The sequence below is a fragment of the Terrapene carolina genome, unplaced genomic scaffold (genome assembly GCF_002925995.2).
Source record: "Terrapene carolina triunguis isolate 2854851 unplaced genomic scaffold, T_m_triunguis-2.0 Scaffold17, whole genome shotgun sequence".
Taxonomy (NCBI): domain Eukaryota; kingdom Metazoa; phylum Chordata; order Testudines; family Emydidae; genus Terrapene; species Terrapene triunguis.
In genome coordinates, this window is record NW_020664368.1 from 10,021,611 (window position 1) to 10,042,101 (window position 20,491).

Consider the following 20,491-nt stretch of genomic DNA (forward strand, 5'->3'; position numbering starts at 1 on the left):
ACATGAGTTGTTGGATCTGCTGGGTCTGTGGGGAGAGGAAGTTGTGTGCAGTCGCAGCTCCGCTCCAGATGTAGGAACTTTGATTATGTATGAGCAGATTGCTCACGGCTCGGAGGAGAAGGGACACGCAGCAGTGCCGTGCTAAGATCAAAGAGCTGAGGCAGGTGTACCAGAAGGCAAGGGAAGCAATGGTCACTGTGGTATGGTGCCAAAAACATGCTGCTGCTGCTTCAAGGAGCTGTATGCCATCCTCTCCGGTGACCCCACATCCACCACCAAGCACCCTGTGGTTACTTCAGGAGCACCAGAGGCAGTGGCCAGCGGAGTCAACCCCGAGGATGAAGTGGTGGACAAGGAAGTAGAGTAGGAGGAGGATGTGGTATACGCGACAGGGTCGTCTGGTGGTGTGGTGAGCCAGGACATCTTTTTGACTCTGGAGCCAGCAATCCGGGTCTGGCACTCCTGAAGCAGGAGAGGGGAACGCAGGTGAGTACTCATATTGCTTTGATACTGCATGGTGACATGAAGTAGAGGTGTCCTTTATTTTGTGACATGGTAGAAGTGGGATAAAGGAGAGAAATTAACATCACTAGATACTGTTTGCATCTGCTTCTCGTTCCCCTGTGCAGCTATGCAATGGGAGCCCTGCAGAAAAGTTTGTAATGCACGTCAGGATGCTCTGGGAATAATCCTTAGAGATCTCTAGTAAACTTTTCTGGAAGTATGCTGAAATCCTCTGCCGAAGGTTCCTTGGCAGAGCTGCTTTGTTTCATCCCCCGCTGTAGGAAATTTTGGTGTGCCAATCAGCAGTTACTTCTGCAGGAACCAAAGCAGCACACAGGCGAGCAGCATATGGACCTGGTCTGAACCATAGAATCATAGAATATCAGGGTTGGAAGGGACCTCAAGAGATCATCTAGTCCAACTCCCTGCTGAAAGCAGGACCAATCCCCAACTAAATCATCCCAGCCAGGGCTTTGTCAAGCCTGACCTTAAAAACCTCTAAGGAAGGAGATTCCACCACCTCCTTAGGTAACCCATTCCAGTGCTTCACCACCCTCCTAGTGAAAAAGTTTTTCCTAATATCCAACTTAAACCTCCCTCACTGCAACTTGAGACCATTTCTCCTTGTTCTGTCAGCTGGTACCACTGAGAACAGTCTAGATCCATCCTCTTTGGAACCCCCTTTCAGGTAGTTGAAAGCAGCTATCAAATCCTCCCTCATTCTTTTCTTCTGCAGACTAAATAATCCCAGTTCCTTCAGCCTCTCCTCATAAATCATGTGCTCCAGACCCCTAATCATTTTTGTTGCCCTCCAATGGACTCTTTTCAATTTTTCCACATCCTTCTTGTAGTGTGGGGCCCAAAACTGGACACGGTACTCCGGATGAGGCCTCACCAGTGCCGAATAGAGGGGAATGATCACATCCGTCGATCTGCTGGCAATGCTCCTACTTATGCAGCCCAAAATGCCATTAGCCTTCTTGGCAACAAGGGCACACTGTTGACTCATATCCAGCTTCTCGTCCACTGTAACCCCTAGGTCCTTTTCTGCAGAACTGCTGCCTAGCCACTCATCCCTAGTCTGTAGCAGTGCACCCTAGTCTGAAGCCGCATGCATGCAGGAGATGCATCCTTGGTTACCCGCAGGAGTGAGATATCAGCTTCAATTACTCCTGCCTGTGGAAAACGGTGCCAGCATTGAGAATAGTGTCCCTAGGTGCTTGTACTTCTGAAACTACCCAGGCCTTTTGCCCCTTTTCCCCCTGGAACAAACTCACCATGTGGAGGGCTCTTGCTGTGCTGTGCGCTTGCCAAGGGAAAGTGAGAAAGAGGTGTATGTAACTTCTGTGATTCAACACTGTGAGTGCACTCAAAATACTGCCTCCGTGTATTGTTTGTTTTGCTTCTGTAGATGTGCCCTTGAGGGCCATCTCCTACAGACCAATAGAGCACCTCCATCAGATAATGAGGCGAATGAGGAGTAAGGATGACTACTAAGAGAAGAGAGCACTGAGCCTGGAGAGAGACAGTCAATGAAAAACTCAGAACAGATAGCCAGGAGAGAAGACAGGGGCAGAAGTGGATGGTAAAATGATGGAGGACCAAAGAGGGATGCTGAGGTCTCTGATTGTGCTGCAGTCGGCACAAAACTGTGCTCTACTCCCTCTGCAGCCCATACAGAACTGCGTTCCATGTCCTCCACAAACTCGCCACACACATTCCTCGCATGGTCCCAGCCTGTTGCAGTACCCCTTGCACTCCACAACTAGGGACATGTGAGAGCTGCATTTCAGAGAGTGCTGCTCAGTGTTATGTCTCTTGAAAGAAATGGAAATCTGTGTTTTACTGTTAAAAAATTATTAGGGCTGTAAAGCGATTAAAAAAAATAATCGTGTGATTAATTGCACTGTTAATGATAGAATACTATATATTTAAATATTTTTGGCTGTTTTCTACATTTAAAAATATATTAATTTCAATTACAGCACACAATATAAAGTATACAGTGCTTACAAATACTTGCACTGTAAAAACGAAAGAAATAGTATTTTTCAATTCACCTAACCCAAGTACTGAGGTGCAATCTATTTATCATGAAAGTTGAATTTACAAATCTAGAATTATGTGCAAAAAACCCCTCTATTCAAAAATAAAACAATTGAAAAATATGTAAAGGACCCATTATTAAGTACAGTTTTTAATATTTGTAATTTAATTTGCTTAATAGATGAATATTGACTAAAGAGATATTGGGCTTCATTGATTTTTGCTAAGTATGGAATTGATATTTTGCAACTCCTAATTAGTTCTAAATATGCATCTCTAATTTGTTTTTCGACTGTGTTCCAAGTGAAAATATCTAAATTTGAAATATTTTTTTAATTATAAAATATTATAGTTGACCCTCACTAGTCCACGTACCGGTGATGTGTTTCTATTTCATCCCCCTTCCCAAAAAGAAGAAAAAGCCTGCCTAACTCACTCCCTAACTTTCATCAGTATTTTGTTTGTTTTGTTTTGTTTGTTTTGCGTTTTTATGTCTGAATCTAATAATCTGAAATGTGCAGATTGACACTGTTGTTGAGAATGAAGCCTTTGCTCTCTCTTTTTAGAACAGGAACAGTACAGGTGGCGAAAGTACAAACATTTCACCCCTGTTTTTGTCAAATTACCTCAACAGCCTGCAGAAAGGACCACCTCTAGGGATGAAAGAGTACTTCCTTTCTTTTCTGTGTCCATGCATTTCTTGGACATCTTCCCCTCCTCCCCACCCCCCCACACACACAGACTGTCAACAAATGCGCAAGCTGTTGTCAGTTGTGATGGTCGTTCTTGTGATGAAGGTGCTTGAACATAGTTTAATGTGCTGAGATCAACAAATTCATTTCACATATGATACTGAAAAGCCATTCAGTGTTGAAGATGTTTTTTTTTCAGTACCAACCTTTGCAGGATTCAGATTGGCTTGAAAGACTTTATATTGTATCTCATCACAAAAGTTTACTATTACATTACCATAACTGTTTGAGGCACATAAATTTTCCTGTGTGTTTGGACAGTGCCTAGCACCATGTACCACTGGAATACAAATAATATTACTAAGATTTCCTTACTTTTATGAAACCTATTACAGTATATTTACTAATATGTTCTACTGTTGTCAAACGATGAAAGATGAACTACATTTTTAAAATAGATGAACAAAGAATGTCTGTTGCAGTTTCTTAAATATATTAAATTATTTACTTAGGGCTTGATCCTGTGAGGTGGTGGGGATGGTGCTGAACATTTTTCAATCCCTGCTAACTCAAATGAGAGCTAAAGGCACTTGGGAACTATTTCTGCAAAATACTAGTTCACTAATACACAGATTTTTATAATCCTTGGTGGATTTTCCAGCCAGTGTGAATTAGCAAAGTTCTACTCTATTAAGAAAACTCTGAACTCACATATCACTCAAGCTTTTAATGGTGGCTTAGTGTGACAGAAAATACCTTTTGCTATGTACATTGTAATTCTGATGAATCTTGTATTTATTCTTTTTCTCTCAGCTGGTAAAATGTTGAGTTATTCTTTAAATAAATAAATAAACCCCCCCCCCCCAAAATTCAAGGGGAAAAAAGCACACAGTTCTTTTAAGAACTGCAATATCTTGGTTGCTGCAGTAGCAGAATATGTTCCTAGTGTTATATAGGTAGTAGGGAAGTGCATAAAAATTCTTCTCTTTAAATCTATGATTTTCCTGCTTTAATATAGAAATATTTGTAAAACACATTTTTAGAAGCTTTAATGATATAGTCACTCGGTAAAATTTGTGACACTGCAGCAAATTTTTCTTCCTTTAGAAAACTGATGTTATAAGTTCAGCAGAAACCTTTGAAACTATATTGGGAAAAATATTTCTCAAGTTTGAAGTGACTCAGTAATATAGAAAAGCAATATTGTTCTTTTGTTATGTAGCAATGGTGCCATCTAGTGGATGTCTCAGTGTTGTGTATTCTTTCTGTAATTTCACCTTCTATGTACACTTTATTTTAGATGAAATATCAAGATCTTGTTTTTTGGTCACTGGACAAAGATATTTGAATGTTATATATTCAGATACTGAATTTAAAGAAATTCTCTTCTGGTTTTGAGGTTATATTTTGCAGGAGAACTAAAAAAATTCTGACTGGGTTCTCAGTTTGAAAAAGGATTCTAATTTTTGATACCTGCATATTGAAGGTTCAGCAAATATATAAAGTTTGGCCGTGAGATTCAAAACTGTTTCATGTGACTGAAAGTTGAGTTTAAAACAAGCTGTTGCAGGAAATGCTGTAAAGTTGATTTGCATCTTCCGCCTCCACTAATCAGCAGGTTTGTGGTGAAATGTAACTCTGTATTGAGTTTGAGTACAAGTGCTAATTTTATTGAACGTTTATTGAAAATTATGAAACTTTCATGTACTTATTTGTTTTATTTTCTTCTTAGCCAGAGCTGCTGCTTGCCTAATGTGTAAACAGAAAGATGAGAGTAGAAGAAAATTAAAATAGATTTCTGTGACAGGACTATAATATCATGGGATGGCAATAGTATAAGTAGTTGAATATTTATATGTGCATATGAACCATAAAATCTCAAAAATGATAATTGAATACATTTTTAAAGAGAATTTACTATTTTATAGAATAAATCTTATTTTGAAAATTGCTTACCTGATTGATTCAGTTCAATGTTAAGTGCTCATACTTAAGGTGCTTCTAAATAATAGATATATATTTTATTGGCTTGATCCATCTTTATAGAGACTAGATAGCAAATAAAAGCAGATCTTATTTCAGCTAACATTGTTTTGGTTCTGCAATTCAGGCATTTGTGTTATTACTGTTGTAAAGATGATCAGCTTTATCTATTTAGATGGGGGGACAACTGGAAAATAAAACTAAGTATATGTCTTCCACTGATCAGGTTCATATTTCTTTGGGTGTTAATTTAGTTCAGACCATGGAAACTACTTATCAAAGAAGCAAGTAGAGGCCTTTTGTATGTAAAAATGTAAACTCACCCATCTAGTGAGTGTTACAAATGGAAAAATATTGACTATCAGTATTCTGACTATTCTGCATTAGTAATAAACTTATTACTATATGTCATCGTAAGGAGGTAGGGTCAATGGTACTGCTGTTCCCTCTGTCTAAGAAAGGTAATATTCACCTGACTAAAGTTGTTGTGGTTTATTGGTTAGAATATAGTTTTGGTTCCACTCCACCTCTTCCTGCTCCCCACCAGGTGCAGAGGGGCAGGGGATATGAAAAACATCTCCTTCGAACTCTTAGTGGGCATAAAATAGAGGCGAGAAATGTGGTGGTGATCTGATATTGCATTTTATGTAGCTGCCAGAATTTCTTCCCCACCAAGTGAAAATTATACAAATAAATTGGGGAGCCCTCATCTCTTAGCCATTGACGGGTTTGTGTGCTTTCTGGTGAGCTATAGATTCCTTTTTTGCCATAATCCAAGATCACAAAATTTACACTGATTCACATTGGTAGAATTCCATTGAAGTCCAAGGAGTTATACTAGTGCAGAGGTTGGCAACCTTTCAGAAGTAGTGTGCCGAGTATTCATTTAGTCACTCTAATTTAAGGTTTCGCGTGCCAGTAATACATTTTAATGTTTTTAGAAGGTCTCTTTCTATAAGTCTATAATATATAACTAAACTATTGTTGTAAAGTAAATAATGTTTTTAAAATGTTTAAGAAGCTTCATTTAAAATTAAATTAAAATGCAGAGACCCCCAGACTGATGGCCAGGACCCGGGCAGTGTGAGTGCCACTGAAAATCAGCTCGCGTGCCGCAGGTTGCCTACCCCTGTACTAGTGTAAAACGGAAGTAATGCAGCAGTGAATCAGATCTATAACCTTTCAGGCTGTTCTTAAACAGCATTCTTATCAAAAGCTCTGGGTTTGGGGGGTCTCTGGGCTGGGGCAGGGTGTTGGGATGTGGGAGAGGGTCAGGGCTCTGGGCTGGGGGTGCAGGCTCTGGGGTGGGGTCATGGATGAGGGGTTTGGGGTGCAGGAAGGGGTTCTGGATTTGGGGGGGCTCAAGGCTGGGGCAGCGGGTTGGGGTGCAGGAGGGGGTCAGGGCTCTGGGCTAGGGGCAGCGCTAGCTGACTAGAAGCCAGATCCACTGCTGGCCACTTCCGGGGTGCAGCGTGGTGTCGGAAAAGGTAGGCACTAGCCTGCCTTAGGTGGACAGCACCGCCGACGGACTTTTAATGTCCCGGTCGGTGGTGCTGACCAGAGCAAGGCGACCCAGTCCTTTACATGCTGCGACCCAGTACTGGGTCGCGACCTACGCTTTGAAAAACACCGGAATAAATCCTACATTCCCCATTTCATATTGTGTTGATAGTCTGCATCAGAGTTCATCACCATAATGCAACATTGTAATTATCTACAATATTTAGCTCCAATGTTGCAAGGTATGTATAATATGGGTAAACAAAGGAATAATTATGGGATGTTAAGAAATCAGGAACATTTTGGAGGAATATCCAAAAATTCAGATGTTCGTGTGAACTTCAGTTTTTTCCTACCAGCCTTGCAACTTCATCTATTTACATTATGGAAATAATTCATGCCTTCCTCCCCTCCTTGGCATGTATGTAGTGGATTGGACAGCAGGCTTGCTTCTCTGTAGGTGTTTTTGTGGGGCAATCTCTTCTGTTTCTCTTCTTTCTCCTCCCTTCTCTTTTGTTCTTCTTCCTCCATCACTCTTGCATTCTTTTTCCTTTGTTCAGCAGGTGCTTTTTAAGAGTGTATATGTGTGTGGGAGGCTGTATTAAGGGAATGTTTCTGTTGCTATCCCAGCCAATCACTCCTTTCCCTTCCTTGTTGAGAAGGAAGGAGTGGATAGTGATGGGGAAGGGGATCAAGAACTAGCCAAGGCACAGAGTACTGTGCTCTCAGGTGCATGCTGAGAAGAGCACTCTGTCTGTCTACTGCAACAATAGCACACAACCTCTAGTGGAAAGCAGATGTAAAGGGAGACTTTTTGTTCCATTACAAACTTATGGAGTGTTGTGTCTGGGGAAAGCAGTCTGTCCTTTTATCATTACATTTGACTTAAAAGACAAACATGAAAGTAGGTAGCTTAATCTTTCCCCTCTCCCTTGTCCCCATGGTACATACACACCACCGTATTACATGATTTTAATTGTAGCTCTACCTCCAAGGTACATAATTTCACTCATTAAACAGATTTAAATCTGGTCAGTACTTGGAAGAGAGCCCTCCAAAGAGAAAACAGTTCTGGTATATTTGGAAGGAAGTGGGAGAAGGTCTGTAGGTGCTGAAAGACCTGGCCATGAGGGACTGAAGGGCAGACAGCTATATTTGGGAGTGTGAACTTCCAGTATGAGAGCGGGGATTGCATACACACAAGTTCTGTGCATTTGGGCATGGTGGGCACTATGGTACTTTATTCTCTTGTGCCTGGAAGGGACCAAGTAGTCCCTCACATTGAGGAGAATGGGTTCCCCCAGGTCCCATCCCAAGAGTTAACTTTTGCAAGCTCTGTCTCCGCTTGGGCATAGCTTCAAATTTCTGAGGGGTGTGTGTGTGTTTTTCATGTTAAGTGTACTGAGTCTCTGTAATCGATTTTTTTTAAAATGTAAAGCACATTTTATTTGTAATGCTTCAATTCACAAAATTTTGATGTCTTGTGAATAATAATTTGTGGGCCGCCTTTAAATATATCAACCAAATAATTAAGAGAGAGAGATTTTTCATTAGCTGTGATGGAACATTGTATGGAAAATGAGATTATGAAAAAAACCACAGCTGAAGTAGAAACTAGCTGAAAGATTTTTCTCCTTTTAGCCACTCATACAGGAAACCTGTTTGGCATAGTTAGAGCTCAGGTTGTGCTTAATAAAGCGGAATGTGTACATATATATGTTTAGTCAGAATAGAAATGATTGGGTTTGGAATACAGCACATCCAGAGCTTTCATTGGGGAGGGAAAAAAGCATTCTCTTGCCGGTTGTTTTAGTAAACAGGAGTTCTCTAGGGTAAGAGGTTTTTTTGGTACTTACAGTAGTATCTGCACTCTTGGGTCCTGTTTGCTTACAGGCAACACCTGGGAACTGATTAGAAAGCTCTAGACATTTTGATCCTTCTCCTGAGGTCTGTCAATGCAGGTGTGCTGTGGGATCTTTTGAGTCTCACTCTATACTTGTCTTTTCTTTTTCCTCGTGATGGAAGTAGTGTTGCTGTTAAAAGTTCTGTTACTTAAAAATGAGAACAGTTTTCTAATACACACCTTCAAACTTTCTCTTAAAATGTAACTGGGTTCTTGCATTTTCTCTTTAATTGACTCACAACAGTGTTTTTTAATGGTACATATATTGTGTTATAGAAAATATTTTAAAATGTTGGATGAAGTTTATTTTAGTTTTTTTGTTAGCTGTTAATTATGTTGAAATGATATAGTAGCTGCCGAAAACTCCTTAGCTGATGTCCCTAATTGGACATTTGTTGTTGGTGAGACTGTTGTGTTGGCAAAGATTGTAATAGTGCTGGCTAAAGAGATGTAATTTAGGTCTCTTAAAAGCCAAAAGTGACTGAAGTTTGTTCTCTGTGTCTTTCTGGGGGAGGGAAGGGGAAATACTCTGATTTAGAGAGTTACTTCAGTTGACACCTTGGTTAAGTGATCAGTACCTCAAGCCTTATGACCCACTTTGTAATCCTCATTTTAGGGTGAGACATTCAGTGGTAGGGCAAAGAATCCCCTTGATGCAGAGGAATAATGTAGGCTGCTTAGGAAAATTTCAGGTTCTAGTGCATAATTATTTTAGTCATTCAATAGAGAGAGGGTTTCTCTTATTGGGAAACAGTTGAGCCACTATCTAGAAAGCACTGCTTCTAAGCAAGGAACTTTTTCTGTTTTCATCTGAGAGCAACTGGTAGACTATATAGTTTTGCATTGGTTCCCAGAATTTCTGTGTGTGAGAGTGTAAATTATACGGTATAAAACAACTGACATAATTCCAACTGGTAGAGTTAAAACTGAATTTAGTATTTAGTGTCCTGACTTTTGAGGAAACCTACAATCTTCCTTAATGTTGCAAAAATATTTTTCTTTTGCTTAACTGCATTCGTAGTCTAAGAAGATCAGCCAAAAATTTGTTCTGAGGTTGAGTCTGAGGTGTGTGTGTGTGTATGTGTGTGTATGTGTGTGTGTGTGTGTGTGTGTGTGTGTGTAGATATATATATATACATACACATACATATATATATATATGTATATATGTGTGTGTGTACACATATATATATTATTGTAAAATCTGAGATAATGGAGAACATTGGAAATATAATTACAATATTTACTTTTAGGCTCTAGACCGGGGTCAGCAACCTCTGGCACGCGGCTCGCCAGGGTAAGCACCCTGGCTGGCCGGGCCAGTTTGTTTATCTGCCGCGTCGGCAGGTTCGGCCGATCGTGGCTCCCACTGGCCGTGGTTCACCGTCCCAGGCCAATGGGGGCGGCGGGAAGAGGTGCGGGCGAGGGATGTGCTGGCCGCGGCTTCCCGCCGCCCCCATTGGCCTGGGACGGCGAACGGTGGCTAGTGGGAGCTGCGATCTGCTGAACCTGCCGATGTGGCAGGTAAACAAACTGGCCCGGACCGCCAGGGTGCTTACCCTGGCGAGCCACGTGCAAGAGGTTGCCTACCCCTGCTCTAGACACATAATATTTTTACCCTGTTGACTACTGTATGTTTCTATTAGCTTCCCTCGCCTATTTTCTTTCATTTTGCCTCATTAAAAAGATAGTTTTCACAAATCTTGAGTTTGTTCTAATTCTTAATGAGAGCTGATCAAAAAACAGCCAGGGGGTGGACTTTGTAGAAGTTTTTGCAAATATGAAAGTATTTTTCATTTTGTTGTCATAAGGGGGTTTTTTGGGTGTAACTTTCTAAGTAGTTTTTTTCTTTTTTCTTTTTTACAATTTTTTGTTGAAATTGGAAATTTCAAAACTGAATCGTGATAAAACTGATCAATCAAAATTAGCAATACAAAATTGTGTGTTTGTGTGTGAAGCACAAAAATAACTATTTCAGAACAGCTGCCATTTTTAATTTAAAATTTCTGTTAATTCGAATAAAACTTTGTTAAAATCTTTTTTAGGGAAGCTAAAAAGTTGTCATATTTTTCATTTGAAATTTTTTGGCCAACTTGAATAGTTGTTAATTAACATCGGTGGGAAAAGCACATTATCTTCTCCAGTAACTGAACCTAGCTGACCACTGTGTTCTGCTAAACCTGGGTGTAGGCTGTTACGTGTTTGTGTGGATAGTGTCATCTTTGTTTAGCATTTACGGAAAAAATAGTCTCTGCCTTGTAACAATCTTGGGGTTCATTAAATAACAAACCAGTGAATGATAAAGAAATAAAACTTTAATAAAACAACCTGGAGAGTTTCTGTAGTGAGCTGCGCCACACACAGCCATGTGGTGTTCCCAACCACTGCCTCCAGAGCACATGTCTACACCAACACCCAACACTGTCCCTTATGAGGGAGCGTCTCCAAATCACAATCTTTCATAAATATATCTTTGCATGCCTGTAAGAGCTTATTAACTAGTGCCTCGATCATTCAATTGGATCTGTACAGATAGTGTTGCTGTAGATTTCAGTGGGACTCCACAGGTGCAAGGATCTGCCTGTTTGTCTGTGTGGGTCCGAATGCCTAAGTTACGATGAGGGGAGGAGAAAAAACGGGATGGGTAGATGAGGGCCATGGTGCAGTAATTATATGATAAATTGGGAAATTCGTGTATACATCTCGGAGTTTACATAAAAATAATTATTAGTTTTATATATAAATCTTGAAGCGATGGAGAAAAAGGGAGTAGGAATGGCAGAAATGATCTGTAAGGGAACCACCAACATAGGGGCAGTGTGAAGAACTCCTCAACTGAAGGAATCCTTTCATCTGTCAGTTGTTTTATAAACTGCATTTGTAAGAATACAGAAAATACAGAGTATTACATATATTCCTATTGAATAAACCTAAAGTCCTGCCATTGTGGATACTTAGGGAATCTAAAAGAAGGATTAACTAATAGCTTAGTCTAAAATGTGTTTCAAATACCTTCCTAAAATAACTTCATTTTGTTTTAACAGGTATCTTTCAGATGAAGGAATTGAAGCTTGCAAAAATTCTTCTGACAAAGTCAATATAAGTGACGTTATCCTGATTGCCCTTAATGTAGGTTATGGTTGTGAAATTTTTGGAAAAATCTTATATCAGATTGTTCAGTCTTTACATGTTGTGCATAATACATAATGTTTTTATTTCAATGTGTTGTTTAATTTGGTATATCTGAATTAGAGCTCAGAAATGCCATCTTTGGCAGGCAGTGATTTTCTTTAAAAATTCAAGCTAAAGGAAATTTTTAAAAGCATATTTTGCCATGGAAAAATATGTAGTGTTTCTTTTTTTTTAAACCAAATTTTCATTTATTAAAAAACAAACACCAAAAATACATTACATTTTGTGAATGCATACTGTCATTTAAATATAAATACAAATGTTAATTGTTGTGGTAATTAAGGTATTTCATTGGGCACTTAGGGTAGTTCAGGCTTGAGATCCAACATGTCTTAAAAGTGATATGATGTAGAAATTAGACTCTTATCTATTTATGTATTTACAAAGATACAACTTTGAAGTAAAAAGTTTACTGTTGCAGGTGCTTTGTGTGTTGGCCCTGCAATAAAAATTAGTTAGCAAATATTATGCCCATGTCTGTTTTGACAGCCCTAATGATACCTGTGTACAAACAAGGGAGAAGATAGACCAGAAAGTTAGTTAAATGAAAAAGGCCAAAATTGACTTGAATGCTTTAAGTTTTGGGAGAATATTTAATAGCATCCTTTGTTAAGGATACTGCTTTATGATATAAATATATTCAAAAAACCTTGCGTGCTTGTAACTCTTTTATGCATAGTGTTCTTGTATTACATTCCATCCATGGACTGTATAAACAAAGAAGGGCATACCTGAAGATGCTTTATAAAAACCAGTATAAATACAACATAATTATGGCACTAAATAAATGTGCATTTACTGAACTAATCTGGTTCAGTAGTCTACCTATTCCTGTCAACATGTGGATAAAGAAATATAAATGCTATATAAATACCTCAGCCTCATATTGCTCATTTATTTTTTTAGAAGATGAGAAAAGTACCTATGAAACGTTTAGAAAAGTTGTTCAGAATTCAAGTAATTGTCTCCTCAATAAACATGATGGAGATGATCATCTGGTCCGCCCCCCCCCCCGTTATAAATGACTCTTCAAAGCATAGAAATTTCTAGCTAGGGAAAGAGGCCTGTCAATGTGTCTAAGGTTAGCACTGGTCAAGAAACTTAGGGCCTTACTTGGAATGTGGGAGACTTTGTCACCAGGCTGAGCAGGGACTTAAATTTAGCTCTCCTATATCACAGATGAGGGCCCTAACTACCCGGCTGTAGACGGTCTCTCAGTCTCTGCTGTTGGAGTTGTTACACTTTGTATAAATAATTAAATATTCGTTGAATGAGGGAGAGGCTGAGGTCTTTTCTACACTACAGAGATTTGTCGATGTAAGTTACGGCAATGATCAAAAAAAGGTATAATTACATTGCTTGTGCATGTTCATACAATGCTCATTCTGTCAGCAGAGCGGGTCCACGGTTGGTGCTCTAGCACTGACAGAGAGACCAGTGCTTTCTGGGTAGCTATCCCACTGTGCTACTCGCCATCTTCTGCAGGTAGGAGTTGTGGGAAGGTGGAATGGATCATAGTGCAGCATTGGTGCAGGCTCAGCGTCCCTTGATACATTTTTTTCTGTCCCACCATTCCATGGGCTTCAGACTGCGTTTTGCGGCATTTTTCTGTAAACTGCGGTACAGTTTACTGTACACCAACCATCTCTGTCTGAAAGGATGGATCCTGCATTGTTTTCTACTCTTATGGTTATGAACACATTGCGGCTGGTCATGCAGTATATCATGAACACCCAGTCTGAACAGGAATCAGAGATAGTTTACCTGCTGTGTGCCTTGGAAAGATACAATACCAGATTACTTTTTGGCATTCACGGAGCAGCTGCACATAGTGGACCGTCGCTTTTGAGCTTGGGAAACAAGCACTGGGTGGTGGGATCACATTGTTATGCAGTCCTGGAATGACGAACTGTTACTGCAGAATTTTCAGATGCGGAATGCCACGTCCCTGGAAATGTGTGTGGAGCTCGCCCCAGCCCTGCGCCAGAAGGACACAAAAATGAGACCTACCCTCTCGGTGGAGAAGAGCATGGCGATTGCCATGTGGAAGCTGACAACTCCAGACTGCTACCAGTCGGTCACGAATCAGTTTGGGTCGGGAAGTCCACCGTTGGGGCTGAGTTAATGCAAATATGCAGGGCCATTAATTGCATCCTGCAACAAAGGATTATGAGTCTTGGCAATGTGTGTGAAATAGCAGATGGCTTTGCAGCAGTGGGATTCCCTAACTGCAGCAGTATGATAGATGGTGCACACATCCCAATTTTGGACCTGGACCATCTTGCGATAGGAATCATCAGTAGAAAGGGGTACTTCTCTATGGTATTGCAGGAGCTTGTGGATCGTCATAGCTGTTTCACTGATATCAATGCGGGATGGTCCTGAAAGGTGCATGACACACACATCTTCAGGAATACTGGCCTGTAGAGAAAGCTGCAAGCAGGGACTTTCTTTCTAGACTAGAAGATTCCAGTGGAGGATGTTGAAATGCCCATAGTGATCCTGGGAGACATAGCATACCCCTTACTTCCATGGCCCATGAAGCCTTACAGGTGCCTCAGTGTTTACTCATCCTACCACCATTTCATGAAAAGTCTTCCCAACACCTTTTCTCCGGTATTCAAGCCCATGAGACCTTAATCTTGTCCTTATCTGCTTTCACGAAGCCCTTCAAACCAATGGCAATGTGCTCCCTGTCTCATCTCTCCTATGAAGGTACTGTTCTTGGTAGCCATTACCTCTGTTAGATGGGTCAGTGAGCTGGTGGCCATGATGGCTGGTCCCCCCTACCATGTTTTCCAAAGACAAATTTTCGGTAAGGCTGCACCCTAAGTTCCTTCCAAAGGTGATGTCAGAGTTCCATCGCAATCAGTCCATTCACCTCTCTGTTTTCTATCCCAAAGCACATGCCTCCAATGTGGACAGGACTCTTTGCTTTTGCAACGTCCGCCGTGCACTAGCCTTCTTATCTCCAGAGGACCCATGCCTTTCTGGCATCGCTGAAGCTGTTTGTAGGAATTGCAGACTGGTCCAAAGGTCAAGCGCTTTCCTCCCAACGGAAATGAGTCTCCGGGTGCATCCGGACATGCTACGCGCTCTCCAGCATACAGCTGCTGGATCCAGTTACAGCGTACTGTATGCGAGCACAAGCTACCACATCAGTGTACTTAACAGATGTCTCGTGGCAAGATATCTGTCCAGCAGTGACATGACGCTCTGTTCACACCTTCACCTTCCACTATGCCATCGCCTAAGGGGCAGCTGCAGTTGCTGCCATGGGCCACACTGAACTACAGACAACACTTCCTCCTGCATCCTAGCATGCACCTCCACGTTGATTACTGCTCGCTACTCATCCACAATGGAAATAATTATAGAGACCATCACTCAAAGAAGAAGAGGAGATTACATACCTGTAACTGGAGGTTCCTTGAGATGTGTGGACCCTATTTGTATTCCAGTACCCACCGTCCATCTCCTCTTCTGGGGACTAGCATACTCAGTGGTAAGAGTGTCACTGGAGAGGAATCAACTCACATGGCCTATTATAACCTTGACTGGGAGCATGAGGAGACACATGACACTTGAGGATCAACGGAAACTGCTATGAAAACCTTCCAGCTCTGGCACATACACACCCATGATAGGAATACAAATAGGGACCACACATCTCAAAGAACCTTCAGTTACAGGTAAGTAACATCCTCATCATACCCAAGGTTGTCACCCGGCCAAGTTGTGTGTTTTGAATAGCAGTGTAGTCTAGAAGAAAGAATGTAGTGTTGGGAGTGTAAGGACTTATTGGGGATTTTTAATGAAAACCGGGTTAATCTTAGAAGTAACTAGCTCTTTTTTTTTTTTTTTTTTTAAAACGTTAAGAATAAATATGCTAGGTAGGGTTTTCAAACGTTTTCATTGTCTGCACAATGTCTTACAAGAATGTTACATGGGATACCCATCCCGTCATTGTTGGGATGGCATAATGTCTCTGTGACAGCTATAGCAACTGCTTCCATGATCAGGAATACTGGGGAAATATGAAATACCTATTTAGCTAACTCTTAGGGTATGTCTACACTACGAGGGTAATTCGATTTTACTTAAATCGAATATGTGGAATCGATATTGCAAAGTCGAATGTGTGTGTCCACACTAAGGACACACTAAGGACAGTAATTCGACTTTGTGAGTCCACACTAACGGGGCGAGCGTCGATATTGGAAGCGGTGCACTGTGGGCAGCTATCCCACAGTTCCCGCAGTCCCCGCTGCCCATCGGAATTCTGGGTCGAGCCGCCAATGCCTTCTGGGTAAAAAAAATTTGTCGTCATCCGTCCGTCACTAACGCCCTCCCTCCCTCCATGAAAGCGCCGGCGGGAAATCAGTTCGCGCACTTTTCTGGTCAGTGACAGCGCGGATGCCACAGCACTGCGATCATGGATCACGCTGCGACCATCGCTGCACTTCTGGCCGTTCTCAACACCTCGCAGCTTATCATACACCTTTCCCTGAGGCAGATGAAGAGTAATCAGGCGAGGAGGCTACGACACCGCCGTGATGGCCTGAAGTCGGAGAGTAGCACAGAGCTGTCAGAAACCACGAGCCCCAGCGCCCAGGACATCACGGTGGCAATGGGTCATGTGGATATCGTGGAACGGCGATTCTGGGCCCGGGAAACAAGCACGGACTGGTGGGACCGTATAGTGCTTCAGGTCTGGGATGAATCCCAGTGGCTGCGAAACTTTCGCATGCGGAAGGGGACTTTCCTCGAACTTTGTGAGTTGCTGTCCCCTGCCCTGAAGCGCCAGAATACCAGGATGAGAACAGCCCTCACAGTTGAGAAGCGAGTGGCCATAGCCCTCTGGAAGCTTGCAACGCCGGACAGCTACCAGTCAGTCGCGAACCACTTTGGTGTGGGCAAATCTACCGTGGGGGTTGTTGTCATGCAAGTAGCCAAGGCAATCGTGAAGGTACTGCTCCCAAAGGTAGTGACCCTGGGAAACGCGCAGGTCATCATAGATGGCTTTGCCGCGATGGGATTCCCAAACTGCGGTGGGGCTATCGATGGGACTCACATCCCTATCCTGGGACCGGACCACCAGGCCAGCCAGTACATCAATAGAAAGGGCTACTTTTCAATGGTGCTGCAAGCACTGGTGGACCATCGGGGACGGTTTACAAACATCTACGTCGGATGGCCGGGCAAGGTTCATGACGCTCGCGTGTTCAGGAACTCTGGTCTGTTTAGACGGCTGCAGGAAGGTATTTACTTCCCAGACCACAAAATAACTCTTGGGGATGTGGAGATGCCTACAGTCATCCTCGGGGACCCAGCCTACCCGCTAATGCCCTGGCTCATGAAGCCCTATACTGGCGCCCTGGACACAGAAAAAGAACTGTTCAACTACCGGCTGAGCAAGTGCAGAATGGTAGTGGAGTGTGCTTTTGGCCGTCTCAAAGGGAGATGGAGAAGCTTACTCACTCGCTGTGATCTCAGTGAAACCAATATCCCCATCGTTATTGCAGCTTGCTGTGTGCTCCACAATCTGTGTGAGAGCAAGGGGGAGACCTTTATGGCGGGGTGGGAGCTAGAGGCAAATAGCCTGGCTGCTGATTACGTCCAGCCAGACAGCCGGGCCATTAGAAGATCCCAGCGGGACGCCCTGTGCATCCGGGAGGCTTTGAAAGCTAGGTTCCTGAGTGAGCAGGGCAACCAGTGACTTTTCAGTTTGTGGACAGAAAAGCTGAACCTGCCCCCGTTTCTTTACCCAGTTCATTTTGACTATCCTCTCCAGTTACATACCCCCTTCACCCCCTTCCCCTTCCCAAAAAATAAAATCATTTCGATTTTGTTAATGAACACCGTTGTCTGTATTGCTGTTTTCGCGGGAATATTTTAAACCGGGGACGCAGACTGTGGCGGGGGGTGGGTTTAGTGTTCTGATGCAAATGATGCTTCTAAACTCCCGGAATGACAGGCTCCGCACTGGTGGACTGGTTATTTCAATGGAGCCTGCCAGCACTCCTGGGGGGGACTGTGTGTATGTGTCGGCTATGTGACTTTCTGGCAGGGGGGGTAGGGTTACAGATCCCCTGCTGCGTGGATCTGTGAGCCAGGATAAGGACCGCTGGATAAGATCTGTAACTGCCCTCCCCCGCCACAAAGTCACAGAGCAACCCCCCCCCCCCAGAACATGAAAAACACCTCCCAGACTGACCAGGGTAACCAGTGACTGCACTGTGTATGTGTCCTGATGCTGGACCTGACACCGCCTCTCTACCCTGCTAAAGGTCACTGTCCTGTCCAATTACCAAGCCCCTTCCCCCCCCTCCAGACAGACTCTCCCTCAAAAGAACCTGACTGAAACAGTAATGGACAGAAACAAACATTTTATTGCGAACCAGACATGAAACGTGGGGGGTGAAACTTGGACGGGGGCTTGTGTGAGGTGGGTAGGAAAGGACTTATGAAATTTTGGGGAATGTCAGCCTTCTAGTGCTAGAGCAGTCTGCAGGGGTTGACTGAAAGTTTTAACGGCCCTTCCTGCCCCTCCTTCTTTGGACTTTGGGTGAGGGTGGTGTGGGACTTGGTGGCGGGTGAGGGCGGTTACAGATAGACTGCAGCGGGGCTCTGTCCTCCTGCCTCCGGTCTTGCAGAACATCCACAAGGCGCCGGAGCGTGTCCGTTTGCTCCCTCATTAGTCCAAGCAGCTTTTCAGTAGCCTGTTGGTCCTCCTGACGCCACCTCTCCTCCCGTTCCATGACTGCTCGGTGCATTTGTGACAAGTTCTCCCTCCACTGTGTCTGCTGGGCTGCCTGGGCTCGGGAGCATCCCATTAGTTCTGAGAACATGTCTTCACGCGTCTTCTTCTTCCTCCGCCTAATCTGCGCTAGCCTCTGGGAGTGTGCTGACAGGCTGGGTTGGGAGACAGTCGCAGATGTGTCTGTGTGAATTGTAAAAAGGGAGTGAATTCCTGAGACAGATAAATGAAATTGTATACAAAGAACCTAGTCTTTCTCTGTGAACAAGACCATGCACTGCACCTCTCACATGCGCACTCAGGACAAGGTCGAATTTTCGGCCGTCGCCTTCAGTGCCTGTGGACTTGCGGAGGTCTTGGAGTGTTCAGAGAACTGTGGCTGGAGACCTGAACTTCTGGAGCGGGCAATAATGGTAAGCCGGAGACTTGTGGCTGCTTAAAACTCCAGCAGTAGCACTGGCCTCCTTTCACATTGAAAGCAATGCCAGTCTCTGCTGCCAGCAATCAGGACAGCATCAACTCTGCCCCTGTCCCACCCCCTCGCGGCTGTCCCAGGGAAAGATCCCTGTATGCTGCCCCTCTCCCTCCACCGCGTGGCTGTAAAGCAGTCCCAATACTAACATTCCCCTCCCTAATTCAAAGCAGGGCGTCATGAGCGACATCACCCTCCTGAGGATCCCGGACACCCAGAGAGAACGCATGCTGCGGGAAAGCATGCAGAAACCGGGGCCGTATGCCGCCATGCTATGTCGGGCCATGATCCCCGAGTACCTGATTGTGGCGTGGAGGGGACATGTCTGCTACCACGGAGGGCCCAGTAAGATCGCCCTACCCCGGAACCTCATAAACAGGCTTGAGATCTACCTCCACGAGACCTACGAGGAGTTCTCCCACGAGGATTTCTCGTCAATCCCCGGCCACATTGACCGGATTTTCGCCTAGGTGCACTGAGACAATGGAGTGGAGCGTCTTGGGCCTGGGAATCATGTAGTAACGGACATTGTGAAAATTTTTTAAAATACTTGGGACTAAATTGAGAAGAGCCTAAGACAGAGAAATCATGAAAACCCATTTGTTACCTTTGTAAATATTCCTGTTTTGCACCTGATTCTTTTTTTCCAGTTTACAGCACTTTTATAAACATACATTGTTAATAGTATAAATATTACCGTTCTGTTTTAAATAAATGTTTACATGTTTACAGCACTTACTGCTTGATCCTTCCCCTGATTCTGTGTCCGGGGTAAGGGATGGGGACGGTTGGTACGGGATCTCGGTAAGGGTGATGAAGAGCTCCTGGCTGTCGGGGAAATCAGCGGTGCCAGCGCTGTCGACTGCCTCGTCCTCCTCATCTCCTTCTTCATCTTCCCCGTCCGCTAACATGTCCGACGAGGAACCGGCCGCGGACAATATCCCATCCTCGGAGTCCACGGTCAGGGGTGGGGTAGTGGTGGCGGCCGCTCCCAGGATGGAATGCAGTGCCTCGTAGAAACGGGATGTGTGGGGCTGGGATCCGGATCGTCCGTTAGCCTCTTTGGTTTTTTGGTAGCCTTGTCTCAGCTCCTTGATTTTCACGCGGCACTGTGTTGCATCCCGGCTGTAGCCTCTCTCTGCCATGGCTTTGGAGATCTTCTCGTAGATCTTAGCATTCCTTCTTTTGGAGCGCAGCTCTGAAAGCACGGACTCATCGCCCCACACTGCGATGAGATCCAAGACTTCCCGATCAGTCCATGCTGGGGCCCTCTTTCTATTAGATTGCACGGCCATCTCTGCTGGAGAGCTCTGCATAGTTGCCACTGCTGCTGAGCTCCCCTCGATGTCCAAACAGGAACTGAGATTCAAACAGCCCAGACAGGAAAATGAATTCAAATTTTCCCGGGGTGTGGCTGGTCAGAGCATCCAAGCTCGGAC

General features: G+C 43.5%; 1 protein-coding gene across 2 annotated transcripts in view; it reads left to right on the forward strand.

Moving 5' to 3' along the window:
* LOC112104824 (tudor domain-containing protein 3) overlaps window positions 1-20,491 on the forward strand; it is a 265,871-nt gene that overhangs the window by 66,736 nt on the left and 178,644 nt on the right. For both annotated transcript variants that reach the window (XM_024197380.3, XM_024197381.3), the window contains exon 2: window positions 11,673-11,757. In XM_024197380.3, coding sequence (XP_024053148.2) covers window positions 11,673-11,757 — 85 coding nt within the window. The remainder of the gene's footprint in view (window positions 1-11,672; window positions 11,758-20,491) is intronic.